Below are 23152 nucleotides of genomic sequence, written 5' to 3'. Positions count from 1 at the left end.
AGTAAGTTTTAGGGAAAAAAAAAAGATTCCATATAATCTTCTATTTCTAAAAGGGACTAATTTATCATTTCTGGAAAATTTTCTTGATGTAAATGAGGCTACCTCCTGTATCACATTTAGGATTCCTTGTAATAAAAATCTATTGCCTTATAATTGCCAGCCATTTTTCTAGCTACATTTTAGGAGCAACATAAAATACCCTTTAGCAGGTCTGCACTAAATAAAAACAGCTCTAACCTACATTCTTTTCCTCTATGTTCTAATCATCAGCCCCACAGAATAGCATTAATGATTAATAGGAATTTTCTGCCTTACTTTGACCTTTGAACCTGTCACAATATCCAGCCAGGTCAACGAATCAATATATTTGAGAAAATGTGTTAGTTGTGAAGGTTCTCGGCCATCACAGAAGTTTGTTGCAAGGTTCTTTCTGTATCCCACGGACCACTAACTTTATCAATGCAACCACCTTGTCCTAGCATCCAAGACAATGATAGACTGGAACATGTGGGTTCTTCCTCCACCCCCCACCCCAGCTATTATTTGAGTTGATCCTTTATTACAACATGCTGTTTAAGAATGTCTTTGTCTCTTATTTTTGACATTTCCCACTTTATATTTTTGGTCATCCACCTGAAAAATACAGTGTAACACCTTTTTATAAAAGCAATTTCCATCCTTAAGTCTAACACATCCTAAAGAAATGAATAATAATAGCAATAAAGAAAATGTTAAAAAAAAAGAAAAAAAAAACCCTCCTAGCCTGTATTCAACCAACACTTGCACTACAAACCATAAAAACAAAAATTTCCTCCTGTTTGGACATGTAGACTTTCACAGAATTATAATTATTAGGTAGGGACATCAGGGAGGTAAAACACACAGCAGAAGTTGTCATCATGTCACCTAAGGTGACTTCCCCAATGTTCAAAGCCAGGAGCATAAATTACTAAAAGTTAAGGCCACTTAGAACAGCGAGTAAGCAAATTTAGATGGAAGAACTTCAAAAAGTTCATGAAAAAAATGGAATTAAGGCATGAGTTTATTTAGATTCATATTTTGTTTATGTAGTTTTTAAAGTTTTTACCATAGGGTATATATACTGACCAGAGAGAGAGAGACCATGAAAAGGAAAATGAGAAACCACCCTTCAAGGGGATGGCCACACCACAGTCCCTTCTCCTCCATTCTCCTCCTGGAATTTTGGGTGCACACATACACATAGTGTGATTTTTAAGCCACTGGATCTGGCACTTGAACCATGATCAGCCCTATGGGAGTCTAGTGTCTTAACCACCATACCACCTGCTGGCCCCTATGTAGTTTACAAATTGAAATCCATGCATAGTGTTATCTTAATATGCATTTCCATTAAGTTTTTGGAAGTCTCCTTGCATACTTGTTATACTGTTTCAGAAGATATAGTATCATGGAGTGCTGGAAAATTTCCTAGATTTATTTGCATAAATGAGGAATCAGGGAAGGATCACACTGACTGGCCTCTACCTGTCCACCTTGTTGCGTGTATAACAGGTGGCCCTCACCATCAGTTTGGGGCTCCTCTCCACCTGTGGGAACAAGCTCTTCCCACTGCTTCAATGGTCTGGAGAGAAAATTCTGATTTTTTTTTTTTTAATTCACTCTCAAATAACAAAAAAGTACCTCTGGTCCTTTCAACTCCAAAATAACAACTTCAGTACAGTCATCAGAATGTCTTTTGTATTCAACAGTCAAAACATCATAAATTGATTCAAAGTTGAAGCTACTGCCTAGGTCAGGTCCCTTTCAGTCCTCTTGTCTATAGTGGGAAAAGAGAACACCGACACTAGCCTCTCTTTTTCCTCTGCCCGTTTTCCTTTCCCCTTTCCTCCTACTCTCTGGGCTACTTCTGGCTCTTCCAGGACTAACGAAGAAGGGCAAAGCTAGTAGGAAGGACAGCAGGAAAAACTAATGTATGAGCAGTGCTGAGCTAGTGTTCCTCTGCTCAAGCAAATGTCTGAAGCTGCCATTTTCTCTTAGTGGGTTATTTGGAGTTCTCTCTCTTGTTATGCCTTGAGATTTACCATACTCAAAGAATCTCTTAAAACTTTTTTTTTAAAGGAATTATTTAATTTTATGTATCCATTCATTTATTTTACTGGTTTTTTTTTTTTTTGAGAGGTTTTTGCTATAGGACACATGTGCTCTCCAGAGAGAGACAGAGAGACAGAAAGTGAGAAATCACCCCGCCCCCCACGGGAGATGGCCATGCCGCAATCCCTTGTCCACCATTCTCCTCTCGGGATCTTGGGCACGCACACACATGTGCTTCATATGACTTTAAGCCACCGGGTCCGAAACTCTAACCATGGTCAACTACATGGGAGTCCAGCGACATAGCCATTACACCAACCGCTAGTCCCTCATTTATTTTATTTTGACCAGAGAGAGACACAGCAAGAGAGAGAGAAGTGAGAAAGCAAGCCACCAGGTCCAGGACGAAAGAGAGAGCAGGTCCAGGACTCAAACCATGGTGGACCAAGTGGCAGTGTCCAGTGTGTTAACTACTACCATGCCACCTGCTAGTTCCCCGGGACCTCTTAAAACTTTAGAACTCCCTTTTGGGCCCCTGATTTTCTTTTATGTCTTTTTTTTTTTTTTTAAGAGATTCTTGCTATAGGATGTATGTGCTCACCAGAGAGACAGAAAGAGAGAAAGTGAGAAATCACCCCCAAGTGGAGATGGCCATGCCACAATCTCTTCTCCTCCATTTTCCTCTCAGGATTTTGGGCACACATGTACGTGTGCCTGGCATGAGTTCTAAGCCACCTGGTCTGGGTGACTATGTGGGATTCCAGCAACATAACCAGTACACCACCTGATAGTCCCCAGGGTCCCCTGATTTTCAACTCATGTGCATCAGAGGTTTCCCTCTGTTGGCAACCCACTACCCTCTAGAAAGAGCTTATTGAGGGGATAAATGACTATTGAAGACAGCTCCAGGCTAGCTTGTTTTCCTGCCTGAAGCATGACAGATGTCAGGTCTGCAGGCCACATCACACCTTCAAACCCACAGTCCTCTCCTTGGTTTCAAGCCACTTAACCAGCCCCTCAGCTTTTAGATTACTCCAACTTGTCCATTGTACACCAAATTCCCAGAGCTTGCTTTATTTATTTATTTATTTATTTATTTATTTATTTATTTAAAGTTTTGGCCACAGAGTGCATGCGCTTACTGGAGAGCAATAGAAAGACACAGAGAGAGGAAAAGTGAGAAATCACCCCCCAATCTCACAGGGGTGGGCCATGCCACAATCCCTTCTCCTCCATTGTCCACTTGGGATTCTGGGCACGCATGTATATACACCGGCAAGGTTTTCAAATTGCCAGATCCAGAACTTGAACTGGAATTGGCCAATACCTTAACCAATATGCCAACTGCTGGCCCACCAGGACTACTTCTTAAGGTTAATGAGAAGCTTCCTTGAAGCCCCTCTCTATACTTAAAGTCATGGGAAGCTCTCTGCCATTACCCAGACTCACCACACTGAGCATTTTTTTTCCACAAAATATTCCTTTCATATATATTTTTTAAAGGGCTTTTGTTTTAATTATTTATTTATTTATATTATTTTTTTAAATTTTAACTAGAAAGAAAGTGAGAAAGCAAGCCGCCAGGTCTGGGACTTGAACCCAGTCAGCCACCAATAATCCAACACCTTAACTTCTATGCCACCTGCCAGCTCCCCTTCATAAAATAGTCTGCCTAGTTTCTAATGCTTCCCAACAGAATTGCCAGCCTTCCTTTACAAGCCTGGAGGTGGTAACTGAGCCAGGTGGCAGCACACACTCTCATGCTCCCCTCCTCACAAAGGCCCACATTAGTGTGTGTGTGTGTGTGTGTGTGTGTGTAGAGGGGGGAGCTGGCCCTCACTCTGGAATAGAGACATATTCTTCACTTATTTATTTTTTTCCTTTGAGGTCTTAGGTTAAACTGACAATAAAAGAAGAGTTAGAGGGAAGGAGAAAAAGAATGGTTGCCATATTAATATCTTCTTACTTCCTCATTGAGATGTATCATTTGACCTGTCTCCTTTCAGTATTAGTTTGCTCTTTTTCTCCTTTTATTTATTTTCTGTCATCCATTTAACTATAATAACATACCATAAACTTTTGGTCTATTATGAGAAAAATACCAAGGAAGGTACCCAAAAAATGAAATTGCATATAGATATTGAGATGGTCTTTTCACCATAGACTATATTAAGAGACACCTTATTTTTTTGGAGAATTATTTAATTTTATTTATTATTATTATCTTTAAATTTTTCTACAGGGCATGTGCCTTTACCAGATAGAAGAGGGAGAGAGACAGAGAGAGAGCCAGCCGACAGGTCTGGGACTCAAACCATGATTGGCCATGTGAGAGTTCAGTACCTTAACCACCATGCCACCTGCTGGCCCCACTTTATACATGCACATTTAATATAATAGTCATGAAAGTGAACAGATACAAATGTTTGTATTTCTGGTTCCTAGGCCGAGATTATGAAAAGGAAAAAGTATGCAAAGAATTTATCAGTCTGGGGAAGGAAGACTTCACAACTCTGTAAGTGCACAGTATCCAGCTCACTGTCTTGTTTACTTAACCTTGAACAAAACCGAGTGGGAGGTAAGGTCAACGCAGCATGGAGGGTTAGAGGGTCGAACTGATCTCTGCTAAGGGTAAGAGGATATAACCTCAGGGTCAGCGTGGGCAGAGGTGTGAGGCAGATGGAAGACATCCAAAGATTCTAGTTGAATTGTGCTTACTGTGGTCCAAGAACTTGTTACCAGTCAGTTTATTAATGAGTTAGGAGACAATAAGTAAGCTTCATTTTCAAAGGTTAGGACTCTGGCAAAGACCTTGAGATACTGAAATGTTCATCTGGGAAGGCTTGAAAAAGACAATACCAGACTGGTTTGATGGAACCCACAAGTTTAATTTCTATCACTTTCAAGATTTATTTACCCAGAGTGAAAAAATAGTTTTTAAATGAAACCTCAAATTGTTTTCATTAGCCAATTAAAAAACAAAACAAAAACAAAACAAAACAGAGGCAGTATTCCATTTAAAATTGAACAGAACTCATATTTTAGTATGTGCAAAACTGTGAATGACTTTTCACTTCTAATTAATATATTGGTGTATTGTTGCCCTCAGATCACTAGTCCTATACAGCAGAAAATTTCCCAGTGGCACGTTTGAACAGATCAGTCAGCTCGTGAAGGAAGTTGTCTCCTTGACCGAAACCTGTTGTGCTGAAGGGGCTGACCCCAACTGCTATGACACCAGGGTAGGTTTATATGGCCCGCCATCTCTCTGTGGCCAGAGGAGGAAGCCTTCTTGCCATGTCTTGGGGAAATTTTAGACAGCAACCCCTCTACTGCTAGATTGGGGAAAATACAAAGTCAACTATGCTTATAGCTCAGGCTTATTCTAATACAATGAGTCAATTTTAGCCATTATTTCACAGTTCAAATGAGAAAACTGGATTATAAATTAACTTACTGATTTACTAAATATATATTGCTAATAAGAAGTAGATATTGGGACCAGCAGTTAGCATAATGGCTATGTTGCAGGACTGCCATGTAGTTGACCGCAGTTTGAGTCCCGGACCCAGAGGCTTAAACTCATGTCGGGCACGTGTGCGTGCATGCCCATGATCCCGAGAGGAGAATGGAAGGAGAAGGGATTGCGGCATGGTCATCCCCCCTGGGGGGTGATTTCTCACTTTCTGTTTCTCTGTCTCTCTCTCTGTCTGTCTGGCGAGCGCACGCGCCCTATAGCAAAAACCTTTCCAAAAAAAAAAAAAAAAAAGAAGTTGATATTGGCTATAAATCAAGATCTGACTCAAAAGCTGAGTTTCTTTCTTTTTTTTTTTTTTGGAGAGGTTTTTGCTATAGGGAAATCACCCCCCAGGGGGATGGCCACATCACAATTCCTTCTCCTCCTCCATTCTCCTGTCAGGATCTTCAGCACTCACGGACACGCGCCCGGCGTAAGTTTAAGCCACCGAATCTGGGACTCAAACCACGGGTGGCTACAGCGACATAGGGATTACGCTAACTGCTGGTCCCATAAAAGCTGAGTTTCTTATTACAATAAATTTAAGACTCTCAAATATTGACTTGTGAACCTCTTGAAATAATTCCAATACATGTTGTATAGCTGAAAAGTCCATCCACACCTTTGTTATCATGCTTGGACTAGTACCAACTACCCCAAATAATTTAATGCTGGCCTCAAATTATTTAGAGGTTGAAAGTTGCCTAATATACATATACTAGGTTCTGTATATGAAGAGAGAGTGCATGTGAAGAGATTAGAATACTAAGTAGAGAACTATCAGCCTGGAAACTTGCATAAACATACACATACACATACATACATACACACACACACACACACACACACACACACACAGAGCAATGTTTAAAAGCAGGAGCATAAGTTACTGAAAGTTACAGCCACTTAGAACAGTACCCCAAATAATTTAATGCTGGCCTCAAATTATTTAGAGGTTGAAAGTTGCCTAATATACATATACTAGGTTCTGTATATGAAGAGAGAGTGCATGTGAAGAGATTAGAATACTAAGTAGAGAACTATCAGCCTGGAAACTTGCATAAACATACACATACACATACATACATACACACACACACACACACACACACACACACACACAGAGCAATGTTTAAAAGCAGGAGCATAAGTTACTGAAAGTTACAGCCACTTAGAACAGAGAAACTGGCAATTTATAAGCGAGTGTTTCAAAAAGTTCATGGAAAATGGAATTATATACATAATATATATTTATTTATATTTTCTTTTTCTTTCCTTCTTTTCTCATTCCAGACCTCAGCACTATCTGCCAGATCCTGTGAAAGTGACTCCCCATTTCCAGTGCATCCAGGAACCCCTGAGTGTTGTACCAAAGAGGGCCTTGAACAGAAACTCTGCATGGCAGCCCTGAAGCACCAGCCACAGGAATTTCCTACCTATGTGGAGCCAACAAATGATGAAATCTGTGAGGCATTCAGGAAAGATCCAAAAGAATTTGCTGACCAGTAAGCTGCTCTATGATAATCATAAATACAACTTCAGCGTCTAACGTATCAGAATGCACCTCTTCTACAGCAACTGAGACAACTTCCAATAATGGAATTTGACTCTCACTTGGGACAGCCCCTCTCCCTCTCAATGCTGATTGCTGGGAATGCCTTTTTAAGACACAGATAGGACCCATTTCCCAAATTCCTATCCACTAGCCCTAGTCCTATTATCTGAGGCAGAAGCAGTGGATCCCTGTCCACGTGACGCCATTCCAAATATTTGACAGCCCTTACTGTCATTCTCCATGCTAGAGGTCCTTGCTTAAGCTCAAGTGTTTTTAATTACCAGAAGGAACATGTACTCACCAGAGAGGTAGAAAGAGAAAACAACAGCTAAGGCGGAGAAGGGGAAAAAAACTCCCCAACGGGGTGTGCTCACATACCGCAATCTTTTCTCCCCCATTTCTCTATCCTGTCAGGATTCAGAGCACACATATATGATGTGCTTCTCAAAATCCAGGGTCAAAATTCAAACCACAGTCAGCCACCGGGATCCAGCCCCACTTAACCTCTAGACCACAGGGCCAGTTCTAACGTGTGCATTTTAAATTATTAAGTTCCAATAAAGTATAAGAAAAGAACAATTCCCCCCCATCTTTACATTTCCATGACATGCACATTACAAAAGTAAGTGCATAACTTTGAACTTCTTATTGTCTATGCATAAGGACGGTCATAAAAATGAACAAAAATGGGACATCAAATGACAATGAAAAATTATGCATACGCACATACACATAAAATTCAAAAGAAATGTCATTCAAATTAGTTATAATTTTACAAAAATTGCTCGGCTAGTCCATTCCTGTAAATCTTCAAAGAAGATTTTGCCCAAGATTCAATTTCTTGGAATCCATGAGGTCTCATATTCCTAAAATTAAAATGATTTCTTTCAGCCAAAAATCAAAACTACGCATAGCAATACACTAGAATAATAAACTGAGATATCGGATGAAACATACATCTGTAAATTACATTCATTGTAACTGAGTCAGAAAACAGGTGAATTGTTAAGCAGCTACCAGGGATGATAAACCTTGTCAGCTAGCGGATAAAGGGACAAATGATGAAATCTGGGAACCATTCAAAAAATGATAGCTCATACAAACCACATGGAAATTTGAGATAGAACCTATTTTTCAATGAATCTATTGACTAAAATCCTCTCGCTAAATTCTTAGTGCTTTTTAGATATTTCAATTATACACTAAGGTAATGTACATCCTTTTCAATCAAAGTATTTATGAAAAAGTAGATTTTTGTTTTCCCACAAATGTTTGGACTGATTCTACTCTTTTTTCCTCTCACAGATTTATTTATGAATATTCCAGTAATTATGGACAAGCTCCTCTACCCCTTTTAGTGAGTTACACCAAGAGTTACCTCTCTATGGTCGGATCCTGCTGTACCTCCGCTAGCCCCACTGTGTGCTTTCTGAAAGAGGTAGGCCCCGTTTTCCTTATTACTTAGTTGTGTTCTATTTTTTTCTTATTGTAATGGCATTATTTTTAAACATGGTAGAAGCTGAGATCCTGTCATCAGTAAGTTTCTGAAATACCTACCAGGAATTTTGTTAAGTGAAAAAGAACACCATCCCTGGAAAAGAAATATCAATAAGTTCCTTTGGTCAATGTTCAGCTGTTTATTGAAAAAAAAAATTTTTTTTTTGGAGAGGTTTTTGCTATAGGGCGCATGTGCTCGCCAGACAGACAGAGACAGAGAGACAGAAAGCGAAAAATCGCCCCCCAGGGGGAATAGTCACACCGCAATCCCTTCTCCTCCATTCTCCTCTTGGGATCTTGGGCACGCACATACACACGCCCAGCGTGTGTTTAAGCCATCGGGTCCAGCGGCGGTCGGCTACATGGGAGTCCATCGACATAGCCATTACGCTAACTGCTGGTCCTGAAAAAAATATTTTTTGACATTAATAGTCTCTGGGATTTTTTTTTTTCCATTTATGCACACAGTTTCCCCAGATCTTGACCACCTAATGAGAGTCTCTCGTTTATTTTCTAGAGACTCCAGAGCAAACAGTTATCACTTCTCACCACCTTGTCAAATAGAGTCTGCTCACAATATGCTGCTTACGGGAAGGAGAAATCAAGGCTCAGGTATGGATCCAGCCCTGTCATCATGTTTAGATGTTTGGTTCTGCACTATCTATTCATAATATTAGGGTCTTCTAAAAAGGTGTTTATAACAGAAGATAGAGCATACAGTCTTAGCTCTGACAATCCTCAAAAAATATGGCCCAATTCTTTCTTTCCTTTACAAAGAATATGAATAAGAAACAAGGCTATTTTGTAAAATGTGAGATTTGCCTTCATCAACCTTTTGCATCTACTTGTTTATGGGAAAACTGATAGGCAACTAGAAAGTGTTTCCTCAACATTCATGTTAGCCCGTGTTACAAACAGAAAAGCAAAAACATATATACACAATAATAATCCTTTTGTACGCCATCTGTTATTTGTCTCACCCAGTTTTTTCTTGCTAGGAGACTTCCTGAGTTCTTGTTTATGAAGTTTTGCACTGCATAATACGAACTTTTGACTTCCATGAGTTTAATGTCATTATTAAATATTTCAATTATTGCAGCCCTCACTTTGGTTTTTGTATGGTTACTCCTTTACTATTAACTTTATATTTTAATCTTGAAAGTTTCTGTATTAAACTTCTTTATATCTCTTCAGACATCTAGATTTGCCAGCTCTTTCTTTCTTTTTTTCTTTTTTAAAAAAGCACCCCCATGGCAAATAGTCATGCTGTAATCCCTTTTTCTCCGTTTCCTCCTTCTTTCAAAACTTTGGGCAAACATGCATCTAACGTGTTTTTCAAGTCACCAGGTCTGGGGCTCAAACCACGAGATCAGCCCTGTAGAATCCAGCCACCTTAACCACTGTGCCACTAGCAACCCCACCAGCTTTTCCATTTATATTTTCTTAAATTCCTTCTACTTTGATCCACGTTTTTTTCTCGAATGATAATGGAGAAACCTATATCTTGCTGGCAATTGATAATAAGCTTCTGTGATAGGAATAGAAACTACTTTCATGCATTCTTTAAAAATAACCTTGCAAGGAACCAGCAGATGGCGTAATGATTACATCATTGGACATAGTCAACTGCTTTGAGTCCCAGAACCAGTGATTCAAACTCATGCCAGGCTCGGCACATGCGTGCATGCCCAAGATCCCAAGAAAAGAGTGCAGGATAAGGGATGTGGCATGGCCATCCTCCCTGGGGGGTGATTTCCAGTTTTCCATCTCTCTGTCTCCCCAGTGAGCACACATGCCCTATAGCAAAAACAAATCTCTCTTCAAAAAATAAATAAATAAAATCAGGGCTGACAGGTGCCATGGTTGTTAAAGGCACTGGATTCCCACATGGCTGACTGGGGTTCAAGTCCCAGACCTGACAGCTTGCTTTCTCACTTTCCCTTTTTCTCTCTCTCTCTGTCTCTCTCTGGTAAATAAGTAACAACAATAAATGGAATGAAATAAATTATTATTTTGATAAATAAATAAATAGCCTTCCAAATAGGGGCATTTTCTCTAGTCTTTCCTTAGTCTTCTTTTACATTGAAATTAGAGAGTTTAACAAATGAAACAGAGGAAGTTATAAGATAAAACCACCATATATATTGCTTAATTAATCATTAACTTATACTTGCATCAGTGTGTAGAAGTTTACCCCAAGGAATTAGTATTGAAGATGAACAAAGACTTAGTCAAAAAATATTGCTACCACATTATAAAAAAAAAAATTGTCAAAGAGTACATGTGTTCTCCAGAGAGGAGGGGGGAGAAGACATTCCCCCTCCCCAAATAGAGTGTGGTCACACCACACTCTCTTCTTCATGTCTCCATCCCATTAGTATTTTGGACGTGTATGTACATGCATCTGGCATATTTTTCAGGCTACCAGGAGTAGGATTTGAACCATGGTCAGTTATGGAGGATTCAGCTGCTTTAACTGTAGGCCACAGCGCCTGCCCACTGTCTCTCTATCTTTTTTTTTTTTTTTTTAAGTAAAAACCACTAAAAGATAAAATAGGCAAGAAATTTAAGGGACACAGAAATGGAAGATTGTCTGTTAATGTACGATAATATCTTTATATGGACTAGTGTACAGTGTATTCATGCTGGGAAAATTCATTTTACAAGCTATGGTGATGTACAGTGATTGAATGTATAAAATTAATAAAAATAAAATTTTTAAAATATTTTTTAAAACTAAAGGATTTTCTAAATGTCCTTAGAAAATGCTCCAAATTAATTATGGCATATTCATATAAATTTGTTAAAATAATATTGAAACTTCATATTTCATGAAAATTATAAAACATTGCTCAAAGTAATCGAAGATGACAAAAATTAATGAAAATACATACTACGCTTGGGACCAGCAGTTGGCGTAATGGCTATGTTGCTAGACTCCTATATAGTTGACCACAGTTCGAGTCTAGAACTCGGTGGCTTAAACTCACACCGGGTGTGTGTACATGCATGCCCAAGATCCCGAGAGGAGAATAGAGGAGAAGGGATTGTGGCATGGCTATCCCCCTGGGGGATGATTTCTTGCTTTCTGTCTCTCTGTCTTTCTCTGTTTTTCTGGCAAGCATGTGCCATATAGCAAAAACCTCTCAAAAAAATAAATGACATAACATGCTTGTAGTTTGGAGTACTTCATTCTGTTAAAATGCCCATACTACCCAAAATAATCTATAGTCTAAATACACTTCATATCCAAATCCTAATGGCAGTTTTTGCAGAAATAGAAAAAAAAAAACTAAAGTTCATAAAGAATCTCAAGGAATCCCAAATAACCAAAACATTCTTTAAAACAAACAACAACAGTAAAATAACTTTAAAGTCCTAAAACTTCCTGATTTCAAAACACACAGTAAATCAAAATGGTATGATATTTGAATAAAGAATATAGAGACCAATGGAACAGAATAGAGAGCTAAGAAATAAATTCTTGCATATACAGCCAAATGATTTTCAACAACAGTGCCAAGATTGAACAATGGGGAAAAGGTGGTTTCTTTAACAACTGATGATGGGAAAACTGAATATTCACAAGCAAAAAAAAAAAAATGATTTGGACTTTATCTTACACCAGATACAAAATCTAATTCAAAAATGGGTTAAAGACTTACACACAAAACTTGAAACTCTTAACACCCCTAGAAGAAAACATGGGAAAGTTTCGGGATCTTAGATTTGACAATGATTTCTTAGATATGACTTCAAAGCATAGGTAAACAAAAGTAAAATAAACAAACGGGGCTGAATCAAACTTTATAACTTCTGTACATCAAACAATACAATCAACAGTGTGAAAGACAATTTATGGAATGGGATAAAATACTTGCAAATCATGTATCTGAAAATGATTACTATTGAGAATACATAAACTCAGTAACAACAAAATAACTCAATTTAAAAATGGTCAGAGGACTTAAACAACTCTCCAAATAAAACACACAAATGCCCAACAACACATATATAAAAAGTATTTAACATTACTTTACTAATCCTAAGAGAAAATCCAAACTACTATGACATACCATCTTATATCCATTCGTATGGTCACTGTCAAAACAGAAACTATTATAAAAACTGTTGGCAAGAATGCAGAGAAATTGTAATACTTGTACACTGTTGGTAGAGATGTAAAATGGTACATACATTATGAAAAATAATGTGGAATTTCCTCAAAAAGTTAAGTATGGAATTACCATATGATCTAGTAATCCATTTCTTGTTATATATCCAAAAGAATTCAAAACAGAATCTCAAAGAATTATTTGCACTCTCATGTTCATTGCAGCATTATTTGCAACAGCCAAGAGGGAGAAGGAATGCACATGTTCATTGATAGACAAGTTGACGAAGCAAATGTGGTGCAAGATGACCTCACGTCATAGAGGATAAAAGAGTGACTACTAGAGGCTGGGAAAGATTAAGAGGGAGGAATAGAGAGATATTGAAGGGCAGAGATAGTACTACAAATAGGAACAATCTCCAGTGTTATAAAATACTGTAGGGTGACTATAATTAATAATAACTTCCTGTATATCTCATAGTAGCTCAAAAAGAGGGTTTTGAGTATTCCCAACACAAAGTAAAGACAAATGATTGCAATAGTCATTACTAATTACCCTGATTGAATCAGTACACATGGTATTCTTGTATCAAAAATCTTTCATTCCATAAATATGTTCAATTATTATATTTCAGTTTTTAAAAGAAAATATAGTATGTACACACAATGGAATATTATATAACTTTAAAAAAGAAGAAAATCCTATCATGTACTTCAACATGAATGAACCTCAAGGACTTATGTGAAGTAAAATATGTTGGTCACACATTCTGTACACTTCTACTTATATGAAGTACATAAAATAGTCAAAATTACAAAAACAGCAAATAGAAAGGTAGTTATTAAAGCTGGGGAGGGAAGAAAGGAAATCCAAATTTAATCAGAATACAGTTTTATCTTTCTAAGATGAAAAAGTTCTAGAGATCTGTTGTACTATTATAATGTGAATATACTTAACACCACTCAACTACATACTATAAAAAAACAGAGGTGGCAAATTTAATGTCATTTTCTCTCCACAATTTTTTAAAAGAATATTTATTGATATTCCAACTACATTAATAATAGTAACACAACAAATACTATTTAATTATATTCCTGATATATTTAGTGAAAAACAGAAATATGGGAATAGTATAGCATAACCCTATAAGTAAATAAAAATACTTTAAAAAGTAAACCTTATAAAATATAAATGAGCACACCCCAAAACATCAACATTTATTAGCTCAGTAGTGTAGGGCTATAGGTCTTTTAAACTTCTTTTACTTTCTCTATAGTTTCTAAGTGGATTTACAAAACTATGTTTTAAAAGACTGTAAGGAGCCATGTAAATAAAATATTGTCCTTATAAATGGAGAGATTGCTTGCTTTACTGTTGTTTTAGAGCTGACATTTCAAAGGCATGCTTCAACTATGTACATTTGGCAGAATAGAAGCTACAGTTTACTAACAGAAATTTGAAAACATTCATTGGGGAAGTTTTTAGTTTGAATCAGTGACTTTGACAGATAGGATCCATCTCTTAGCGGATGTGTTCTGCGCAACTATTGAGGCCAAAGAATTTAAATTATACTATTCCCCCAGGCAGCATGTTCAGAATGAAATAAAAAAAAATGAGAATGTGAGTAAGCTAACAAATTCGTGTTTAACTGTTTAGCCATCTCATAAAGTTAGCCCAGAAAGTGCCAACTGCTGAACTGGAGGATGTTTTACCACTCGCTGAAGATATTAATAAAATCCTCTCTAAGTGCTGTGAGTCTACTGCTGAGGACTGCATGGCCAAGGAGGTAAGTAAGATCCCTATCATTATGATCAACATGGGTCAAGTACTGAGTATCGCATACTGAATGATAATTGCCTTTTTTTTTTTGAGAGAGAGAGATTTTTGCTATAGGGTACATACACTCACAAGACAGAGAGACAGAAAGCAAGAAATTACCCCCTGGGGGATAGTCACACCACAATCTCTTCTCCTCCATTCTCTTCCTGGGATTTTGGGCACACACACACATGCACCCAGCATGAGTTTTAAGCCACTGGGTCCAGGACTTGAACTACGGTTGGCTACATGGGAGTACAGCAATGTAACCATTATGCCATTTGCTGATCCCAATAAGTGTTCTTTAAAGTTACTTTTCACATACATTATCTTAAAAGATTCTCACATGTATTCCATGAGATATAAATATATTCTTAACTTCATTCTACAGATGAGAAAAGAACATTAGCAAGAATCACTAATTTGAGACCACACGACTAGTTAGTGGCACACAAGGACAAAGTTATCTGATTCCCAAGACCTTACTACTCTGCATTGCCCAGTACAATAATCACTAACCACATATGGTTATTGAAATTTAATTATAATGAATTAGGGGCCAGCAGGTGGCATGGTGGTTAAGGTGCTGGGTTCCACATGGCTGACTCTGCAATTCAAGCCTAGGATCTGGGGGCTTGAGAAACATGCTGGACATATGAGCATATGTGCCCAAAGTCTCTAAAGGAGAATAAAGGAGAAGAGATTGTGGCATGACCATCCCTTTGTGGGGGTATGATTTCTCACCTTCCCTCTCTCTGTCTTTCTCTGATGAGTACACACATCCTATGTAAAAAAATCTAAAACTATTTTTTTTAATTAGAATGAAACAAAATTAAATATTTTTTAATTGAATGTAATTTAAAATTCAATTTTCAGTCAACACAAACCACATTTCAAACACACAATATTACTGGAGTACACACGCAGATCATTTTCATTGTCACATAAAGCTCTACTAGACAAGATCACAACCATTGGATTAGAGCCTGCAATAGTTTTTACTATACATTTTATAATTTGATGGTCATCTCAATTTTCTTTATCATTTTCAAAGTGTATAATCCTTTTTAAGAAGATGCAGATTTGAATAGTTGCTTTAGATGAAGGTTAGTCTCTAAGATCTCATTGACTGCTTTAGAAATAGATGTACTGTGCTCCTGGTCTTTTCCATTCAGAATGCCTGTCCATATTAATAACGGCTTCTCTACAGTGATGTTTAATGGTCAAGTTTGTATATATTTGCCACACATTTGATTGCATTTATTTAATGCATTATCTCTATCTCCTGAGCTATCGTATTTTTATTTAATCCTCTTATATTTAAGTTATTGCTTTTCCATATTTTAAGCAATGCTGCACATATAACCTTACAGTTAAGTCTTCTCTGTATCCATATTATTTTAAGTATAAATTCTTAATAATTGAATTTCTAGCATTTTTAAGATTTTTAGTACATAGAGACAATTGCCTTCCCAACATTGAACCAATTTACTTTCTGAGAGTTTTCACGCTAATTTTTTATAAACATGATGCTGAGACTTGTGAGCCTTATTTTTAATTAGACCAATCAGGAAACTAACACTGTGCAAACTGACCATTCCTTTTTTAGCTGCCTGAACACACGGTAAAAATCTGTGATAACTTATCCACAAAGAATTCTAAGTTTGAAGACTGTTGCCGAGAAAAAACACCCATGGACATTTTTGTGTGCACTTACTTTATGCCAGCTGCCCAACCACCTGAGCTGCCAGACATTGAGATGCCTACGAATAAAGATGTGTGTGATCAAGGACACGCCAGAGTCCTAGATCAGTAAGTAGGGGTGATGTGTAATGCATTTCCATCTGAAGTTCATCCGGGCAAAAGGAGTCTCACAGCAGGCCACAGCGAGGAAAGATGCTGCCACTCCTCTCCAGCAGACGCCAAGTACTTTTTACACTTTTCATGAACTTTAAGTATTTGTTCATTTATTTTAAATAGCTCAGATTTTTAAAATTAAGTATCTGGTTTGGATGAATAACAAGTTTAGTAGGAAGAATTTTATGGAGAAAAAAGCCTGAGACTCCTAACTCTATCTCCTCTGATTTTTGTCTATGACCAAAAGAAATGAACTGAACCCTTTCTAAATTTTAATCTCTTCTTAATTAATTTAAGAATGATTATACTTCCTAACTTAGCACCAGGTTGCTAATGAGAAATGTGTGTTGGGACCAGCAGTTAGTGTAATGGCTATGTTGCTGGACTCCCATGTAGTCAACTGAGGTTTGCATCCCAGACCCGGTGGCTTAAACTCACACCGGGCACGTGTGCGTGCATGCCCAAGATCCCGAGGAGAATGGAGAAGAAGGGATTGTGGCATGGCCATCCCCTCTGGGGGGGGAGGATGATTTCTCACTTTCTGTCCTCTGTCTCTCTCTATCTGGCAAGTGCACACGCCCTATAGCAAAATAAATAAATAAATAAATAAAAAATAAAAAAAATAAAACACCTCTCCAAAATAAAAAAGAGAAACGTGTAGAAATATAGAAGAAAGTAAGAAAAAAGTGAAAACACCTTTTTACATAATAAAAAGGCTGAAACAGATGAAGTGTATTTTCCTGGCATCAGAAAAGTTTATCATATTATTAACTAATTTTACCATATTACTTCTAGTTCAAAATCTCAAATCAAAAGCCTGAAGTATATCCAACTTTTGAACAGTAAACGTTTGATATACTGAAAACAGAGAGCAAAATATAAAATAATTTTTCTTGACAGTATTGGTATTCACTATCATTAAAGAAATATGAGATTAAATGGGAAGAAATGATAAACCCTCTTATTTCATCCAATCAATAAAAAGCTAACTATATATCATTGTTTTTATAACTATGTGTGCATGCATACCCATGGCATAAAATATTTCATAGTTTGAAGAAATGGGTTGATATTTCAGTTAGCAATATCAGACAGCAGAACTTAAATTGGACAAAATGTATTTGAATTTTCTATACACTCACTGTTTTTATAAGTAGAATAAGACATAATAGAAGAATTTATAGGACCAGCAGTTGGCGCAATGGCTATGTCACTGGACTCCCGTCTAGTCAAATGTGGTTTGAGTCCCAGACCTGGTGGCTTAAACTCACACCAGGTGCATGTGCATGCATGCCCAAGATTCCTGGAGAAAAATGGAGGAGAAGGGATTGTGGTGTGGCCATCCCCCCTGAGGGGTGATTTCTCACTTTCTTTCTCTCTGTCTGTCTCTGTCTTTTTGGCAAGCACACACCTTCTAGCAAAAACATTCTCTCAGTAGTGTTTATTGTCCTCTTAAAAAGAAAGTAATTAGGGACCAGCAGTTGGCATAATGGCTATGTTGCTGGACTCCCATGTAGTTGACCACGGTTCAAGTCCTGGACACGGAGGCTTAAACTCACACCCAGCGTGTGTGCGTGTGTGCCCAAGAAAGATCCAGAGAAGAGAATGAAGCAGATAGGATTGTGGCGTGTCCATCCCCCCTTGGGGGGGAGGATGATTTCTCACTTTCTGTCCTCTGTCTCTCTCTATCTGGCAAGTGCACACGCCCTATAGCAAAATAAATAAATAAATAAATAAAAAATAAAAAAAATAAAACACCTCTCCAAAATAAAAAAGAGAAACGTGTAGAAATATAGAAGAAAGTAAGAAAAAAGTGAAAACACCTTTTTACATAATAAAAAGGCTGAAACAGATGAAGTGTATTTTCCTGGCATCAGAAAAGTTTATCATATTATTAACTAATTTTACCATATTACTTCTAGTTCAAAATCTCAAATCAAAAGCCTGAAGTATATCCAACTTTTGAACAGTAAACGTTTGATATACTGAAAACAGAGAGCAAAATATAAAATAATTTTTCTTGACAGTATTGGTATTCACTATCATTAAAGAAATATGAGATTAAATGGGAAGAAATGATAAACCCTCTTATTTCATCCAATCAATAAAAAGCTAACTATATATCATTGTTTTTATAACTATGTGTGCATGCATACCCATGGCATAAAATATTTCATAGTTTGAAGAAATGGGTTGATATTTCAGTTAGCAATATCAGACAGCAGAACTTAAATTGGACAAAATGTATTTGAATTTTCTATACACTCACTGTTTTTATAAGTAGAATAAGACATAATAGAAGAATTTATAGGACCAGCAGTTGGCGCAATGGCTATGTCACTGGACTCCCGTCTAGTCAAATGTGGTTTGAGTCCCAGACCTGGTGGCTTAAACTCACACCAGGTGCATGTGCATGCATGCCCAAGATTCCTGGAGAAAAATGGAGGAGAAGGGATTGTGGTGTGGCCATCCCCCCTGAGGGGTGATTTCTCACTTTCTTTCTCTCTGTCTGTCTCTGTCTTTTTGGCAAGCACACACCTTCTAGCAAAAACATTTCAAAAAAAATAAAGAAGAATTTACACTAAACAATAGTCACAGAAAAGTCACTTAAAGTGCCATTTTGATGTTTATTGAGGGCTAGCCATTTTGATGTTTATTGAGGGCTAGTTGTATTTATTTACATAGGATAGTTCTATATGCATTTGAGGTAGGCATGTTTATGTCTAATAAGTATAAAATATATATTATACACACAGCTTTTGTTTTTTTAACTTTATTTATTTATTTTTTAATTTGACCAGGGAGAGACAGAGTGAGTGAGAGAGAGAGAGTGAGAGAGCAATCCACCAGGTGCAGGACTCAAACTACGATCAGCCATGTGGGAGTCCAGCATGCTTAACTACCACACCACCTGCCAGCCCCTACACAAAGAGCTCTTATTCAGCACTAACTAGTCACAAGAGCTTCAAAAAAAGTATTAATAACCTGTATTTCAATCAAAATATAATTGTAGCCTAGTGATTTGGAGGTAGTTTTAGTAAAATCTCTTCTTTTTAATGAAGATGCTAAAACCAAATGCTCTTTATGATAGATAATGTTGCATTTTGAAACATGCACACATATTTATGTACAGATTAAAAAGGACTATCTCCTTTTCTCTCCCATGCAGGTATACATTTCAACTAAGTAGGAGGACTCATGTTCCAGAAGTCTTCCTCAGTAAAATTCTTGAGCCAACTCTGAAGAGCCTTGGTGAATGCTGCGTCTCTGAAGACTCTACTGCCTGTTTTAATGCTAAGGTATGACTTGATACATTTTCCTTCCCAACCATGTAGATCAAGAGTTGGTAAAGTGTAGTTCATGGGCCAAACCTAGCCATCTACCTACTTTTGTATAGACTATGAGCTAAGAATGAAAGGATAGTTTTATATTTTTCAATAGTTGAAAAAATAAAATCAGAAGATTAATAGTTTATGACACACAAAAATCATATGAATTCTGATTTCAGTGTCGATATATAAAGTTTCATCAGAATACAGCAATGCTCATCACTTATGCATTGTGTATGAGTGTTTTTTATGCAGAGTTGGGAAGTCGCAACAGAGACCATATATAGCCCACAAAGCCTAAAATATTTATTCTCTGGCCTTATGCGGAAAATGTTTGCTGGTGCTTGATGTAAATAATAAATACTCATACTGATACAGATATAGGATTCTGATTTAGCATCCTCATAGGACAGTGTTTCGAGACAAATAATTTTGTTATGCAATTACTGGTTTTTGTTTTGTTTTGTTTTGTTTTACAGGGGCCTCTACTGAAGAAAGAATTATCTTCTTTTGTTCACAAGGGACAAGAACTATGTGCAGATTATTCAGAAAACACATTTACTGAATACAAGAAAAAGTAAGGGAATTGTTCTAGTTGTATCCTCTAAATTAATGAATAATATTTGCTTAATTTGTGATTGGAAAGCATGGTTGAAAGTTGAAGATAATGTTAAGTGAAAGATAAAAAGAGCAGGTACAATTAAAAATTTTTAAAAATACAGTTCCAAGCTAATATCTGTGTAAGAAGCAGTGAGCTCCTTTCTGGAGGAAAAGAGTGTATATGTCAGATGAGAGGCCAATTATAATAGAACATGGTCACCAAAATTTAAATTCAGAAATCTATCTGCATTGACTTGTTTTAGAATAACTAAATGAACACACAGTTTATCAGCATTCTTGCCCCAACATTATCTGTAGACACCCCAGTACCTAATTAAAAAACTATAAAACCAATTGAAAATAGCATCTAACTTCATGGTATATTACCTAATTAAGACAATCCCATCTGTCAATCAAGTATAGTGTCCGCTATCAAGAGCAATTTCCACTGTAAGTTGGGAATGCATGCACTAATTATCAATAATGTTATATAATAGTCATTTTTTCCTCAAGAGAAGTAAAAAGCATTTCTTTGTAAATAGGCATTAACACTAAAATAGGTCATAATAATGAAAGTCAAGGTACTGGGTTCTTGGAAGAGAAACTCCATCGAGAAGACCGTACCATTCTCAAGCTTACTTAGTAAAATTTTCCAATCCATTTTAAATCATTTCGAACAACATAAACCATATGTAAGCACAGACAGAACTCTACACAAAGATCTTTTTGACAAGTTCCCAAAATAGGACACCTCCTATAATGACTTCCATGAATTTTACCTTAGCCAAGCTAAGAAGGAAAGAAAATGAAAAACTGTGAAAGGCATAATATTTCTTTTGTCAGAAAATTGTTTAACTGTACAATGTGGTAAAATATGATGGTGGCAGAATAAATTACTGGTGAACAGATAAATGAAGATTAAGTTCTGTACCAACAGAACTCTAGGATTGTACAGGGCAATTGAGTAATAATTTACCTAGTTTCAATTCCAGATGAGTATGTAGCAGAATTGATATTCAGAGTTACGAAATTAGAGAAGATTAACACTACTCAGTTTAGGTTTTTTTTTTTTTTAAATTTTCTTTTCATCCTCTGAGTTCCCTCTGATCCCACTTGCCACCTCTCCCAGCTCAGACATTCATTTTTTGTTGCTGTTGTTTTTAAAGAATTACTTATTTTTAACTTTTTCTTTTTTTTCTTTCAAAAAATTCACCAGAGAAAGTGAGAGAGAAGGAGAGACAGAGAGTAAAAAAGCAAGCTGCCAGGTGTGGGACTCAAACTGTAGTCATTCATGTGGGAGTCCAGTGCCTTAATCACCACAGCACCTGCCAGCCCCAGACTACTCATTTTAATAATGCTTTAATGAGCAAATTGAACTGATTCTTTCATGCTTTTGTCCCTTCCCAGCATCCACTTTGCCAAGCCCAACTCTACCTCCCAGTGCCCACTACTGGGTTGGCAATTGCTTCTTAAAAAGTCATAAAATTAGACTGGGTTGCTCTTCGTGACGGTGAAGAGACGCCAAGATCAGAGAGTGCTCAAACTGAAAGAAGCAAGAGATGTAGTCCTATCACTGCTTTGAAAGTAAGAGGAAGGGCTGGTAGTGAAAACAAGGGCAGAAGTTTCCTGGCTCCATTGCACTGTTTTCCAGCACAGTGAGAGGAGGAGTGAGAAACTAAGGGGAAATGATCTGACATGAGAGAAAAGACAAAGAGCATTAAGGAGGTATGAGGTACTGGGAACAAAGTATTTTTTATGAAGCTTGAAATCTAAACTGGAGAAGAGGTGAATGATCCGGGAAAACAGAAGAGAAAGTCATTCATGCTGATATAATGAGCAAATGGAAAGGGGGGAAGATGAGAATTCAAATTCAGCCACAATTTGTATTTTTCTCTTATGATCTTGAAAGAAAGCATAGGATTCACTTTCTAATCTCAAACCGACAACAAAATTCATTTCACAGCTACCCAATTTTCTTCAGACAGGCAAGTATTTCTATTTTCGCTTTTTAAATTGTAAAAGACCTGAAATGACTACCATTTTGCACTGGAAATGTTTATAAAATAAATCCAGTAAAAACTTTACCTAAAATGGTCTTTCAGACTGGCAGAGCGACTGGCAGCAAAACAGCCTGATGCCACGCCCTCCCAACTGGCCAAGCTGGTGGAGGAGCGCTCGGACTTCGCCTCCAAGTGCTGTTCCATTAATTCGCCTCCTCTCTACTGTGACTCAGAGGTAGGAGCAGTAACCTTCTAGCCGCCACTGCAGAGCCTTTTACGAACCTATGTACTCAGACTTACTCGTTCTTGTTCTTGAAATGCCATCGTGTGACAGGCTTTTCCTGGTGCTGTTGTAAATTTGTCAATGCAATGAAAGTAAGAAAAATGACGATGTCCATGTTATGCTCATTTAAAAGCAAATTCAGTGAGCTGTAAAACTTGTGACATTTTATACTTTTTTAAAGAAATAAATGGGTTGGGGCCAGCAGGTGGTGTGGTGGTTATGGGTGCTGGACTCCCACATGTCTTGCATTCTCACTTCCTCACCCCACCCAACTCTCCTCTCTTGTTAAATTTAAATAAATAAGTGAATAAATTCAAATAAAAGAATTATCTTTAAAAAAAGAAACAAGAGGGTTACAGATATAGGGAAAATATAGTGTAGGATGTAACATAGTAACAGCTTTCAAAAATGAAAGAAGAGGGACCAGCAGTTAGCGTAATGGCTATGTCGCTGGACTCCCATGTAGTCGACCGCGGTTCGAGTCCCGGACTCCAGGGGCTTAAAC

At 37.3% G+C, this 23152-nt stretch overlaps 1 protein-coding gene across 1 annotated transcript in view; it reads left to right on the top strand.

Annotated features, from left to right (window-relative positions):
- Positions 1-23152, top strand: part of GC (GC vitamin D binding protein) — a 45104-nt gene that overhangs the window by 10311 nt on the left and 11641 nt on the right. Inside the window, exons 2-11 of the mRNA XM_006142906.3 lie at positions 4519-4588; positions 5183-5315; positions 6884-7095; positions 8451-8583; positions 9160-9254; positions 14417-14546; positions 16188-16390; positions 19605-19734; positions 20244-20341; positions 22467-22599. Coding sequence (XP_006142968.1) covers positions 4519-4588; positions 5183-5315; positions 6884-7095; positions 8451-8583; positions 9160-9254; positions 14417-14546; positions 16188-16390; positions 19605-19734; positions 20244-20341; positions 22467-22599 — 1337 coding nt within the window. The remainder of the gene's footprint in view (positions 1-4518; positions 4589-5182; positions 5316-6883; positions 7096-8450; positions 8584-9159; positions 9255-14416; positions 14547-16187; positions 16391-19604; positions 19735-20243; positions 20342-22466; positions 22600-23152) is intronic.

Source organism: Tupaia chinensis, unplaced genomic scaffold (assembly GCF_000334495.1).
Source record: "Tupaia chinensis unplaced genomic scaffold, TupChi_1.0 Scaffold000086_1, whole genome shotgun sequence".
Lineage (NCBI taxonomy): Eukaryota > Metazoa > Chordata > Mammalia > Scandentia > Tupaiidae > Tupaia > Tupaia belangeri.
This window is presented reverse-complemented; position numbering and strand designations above follow the sequence as displayed.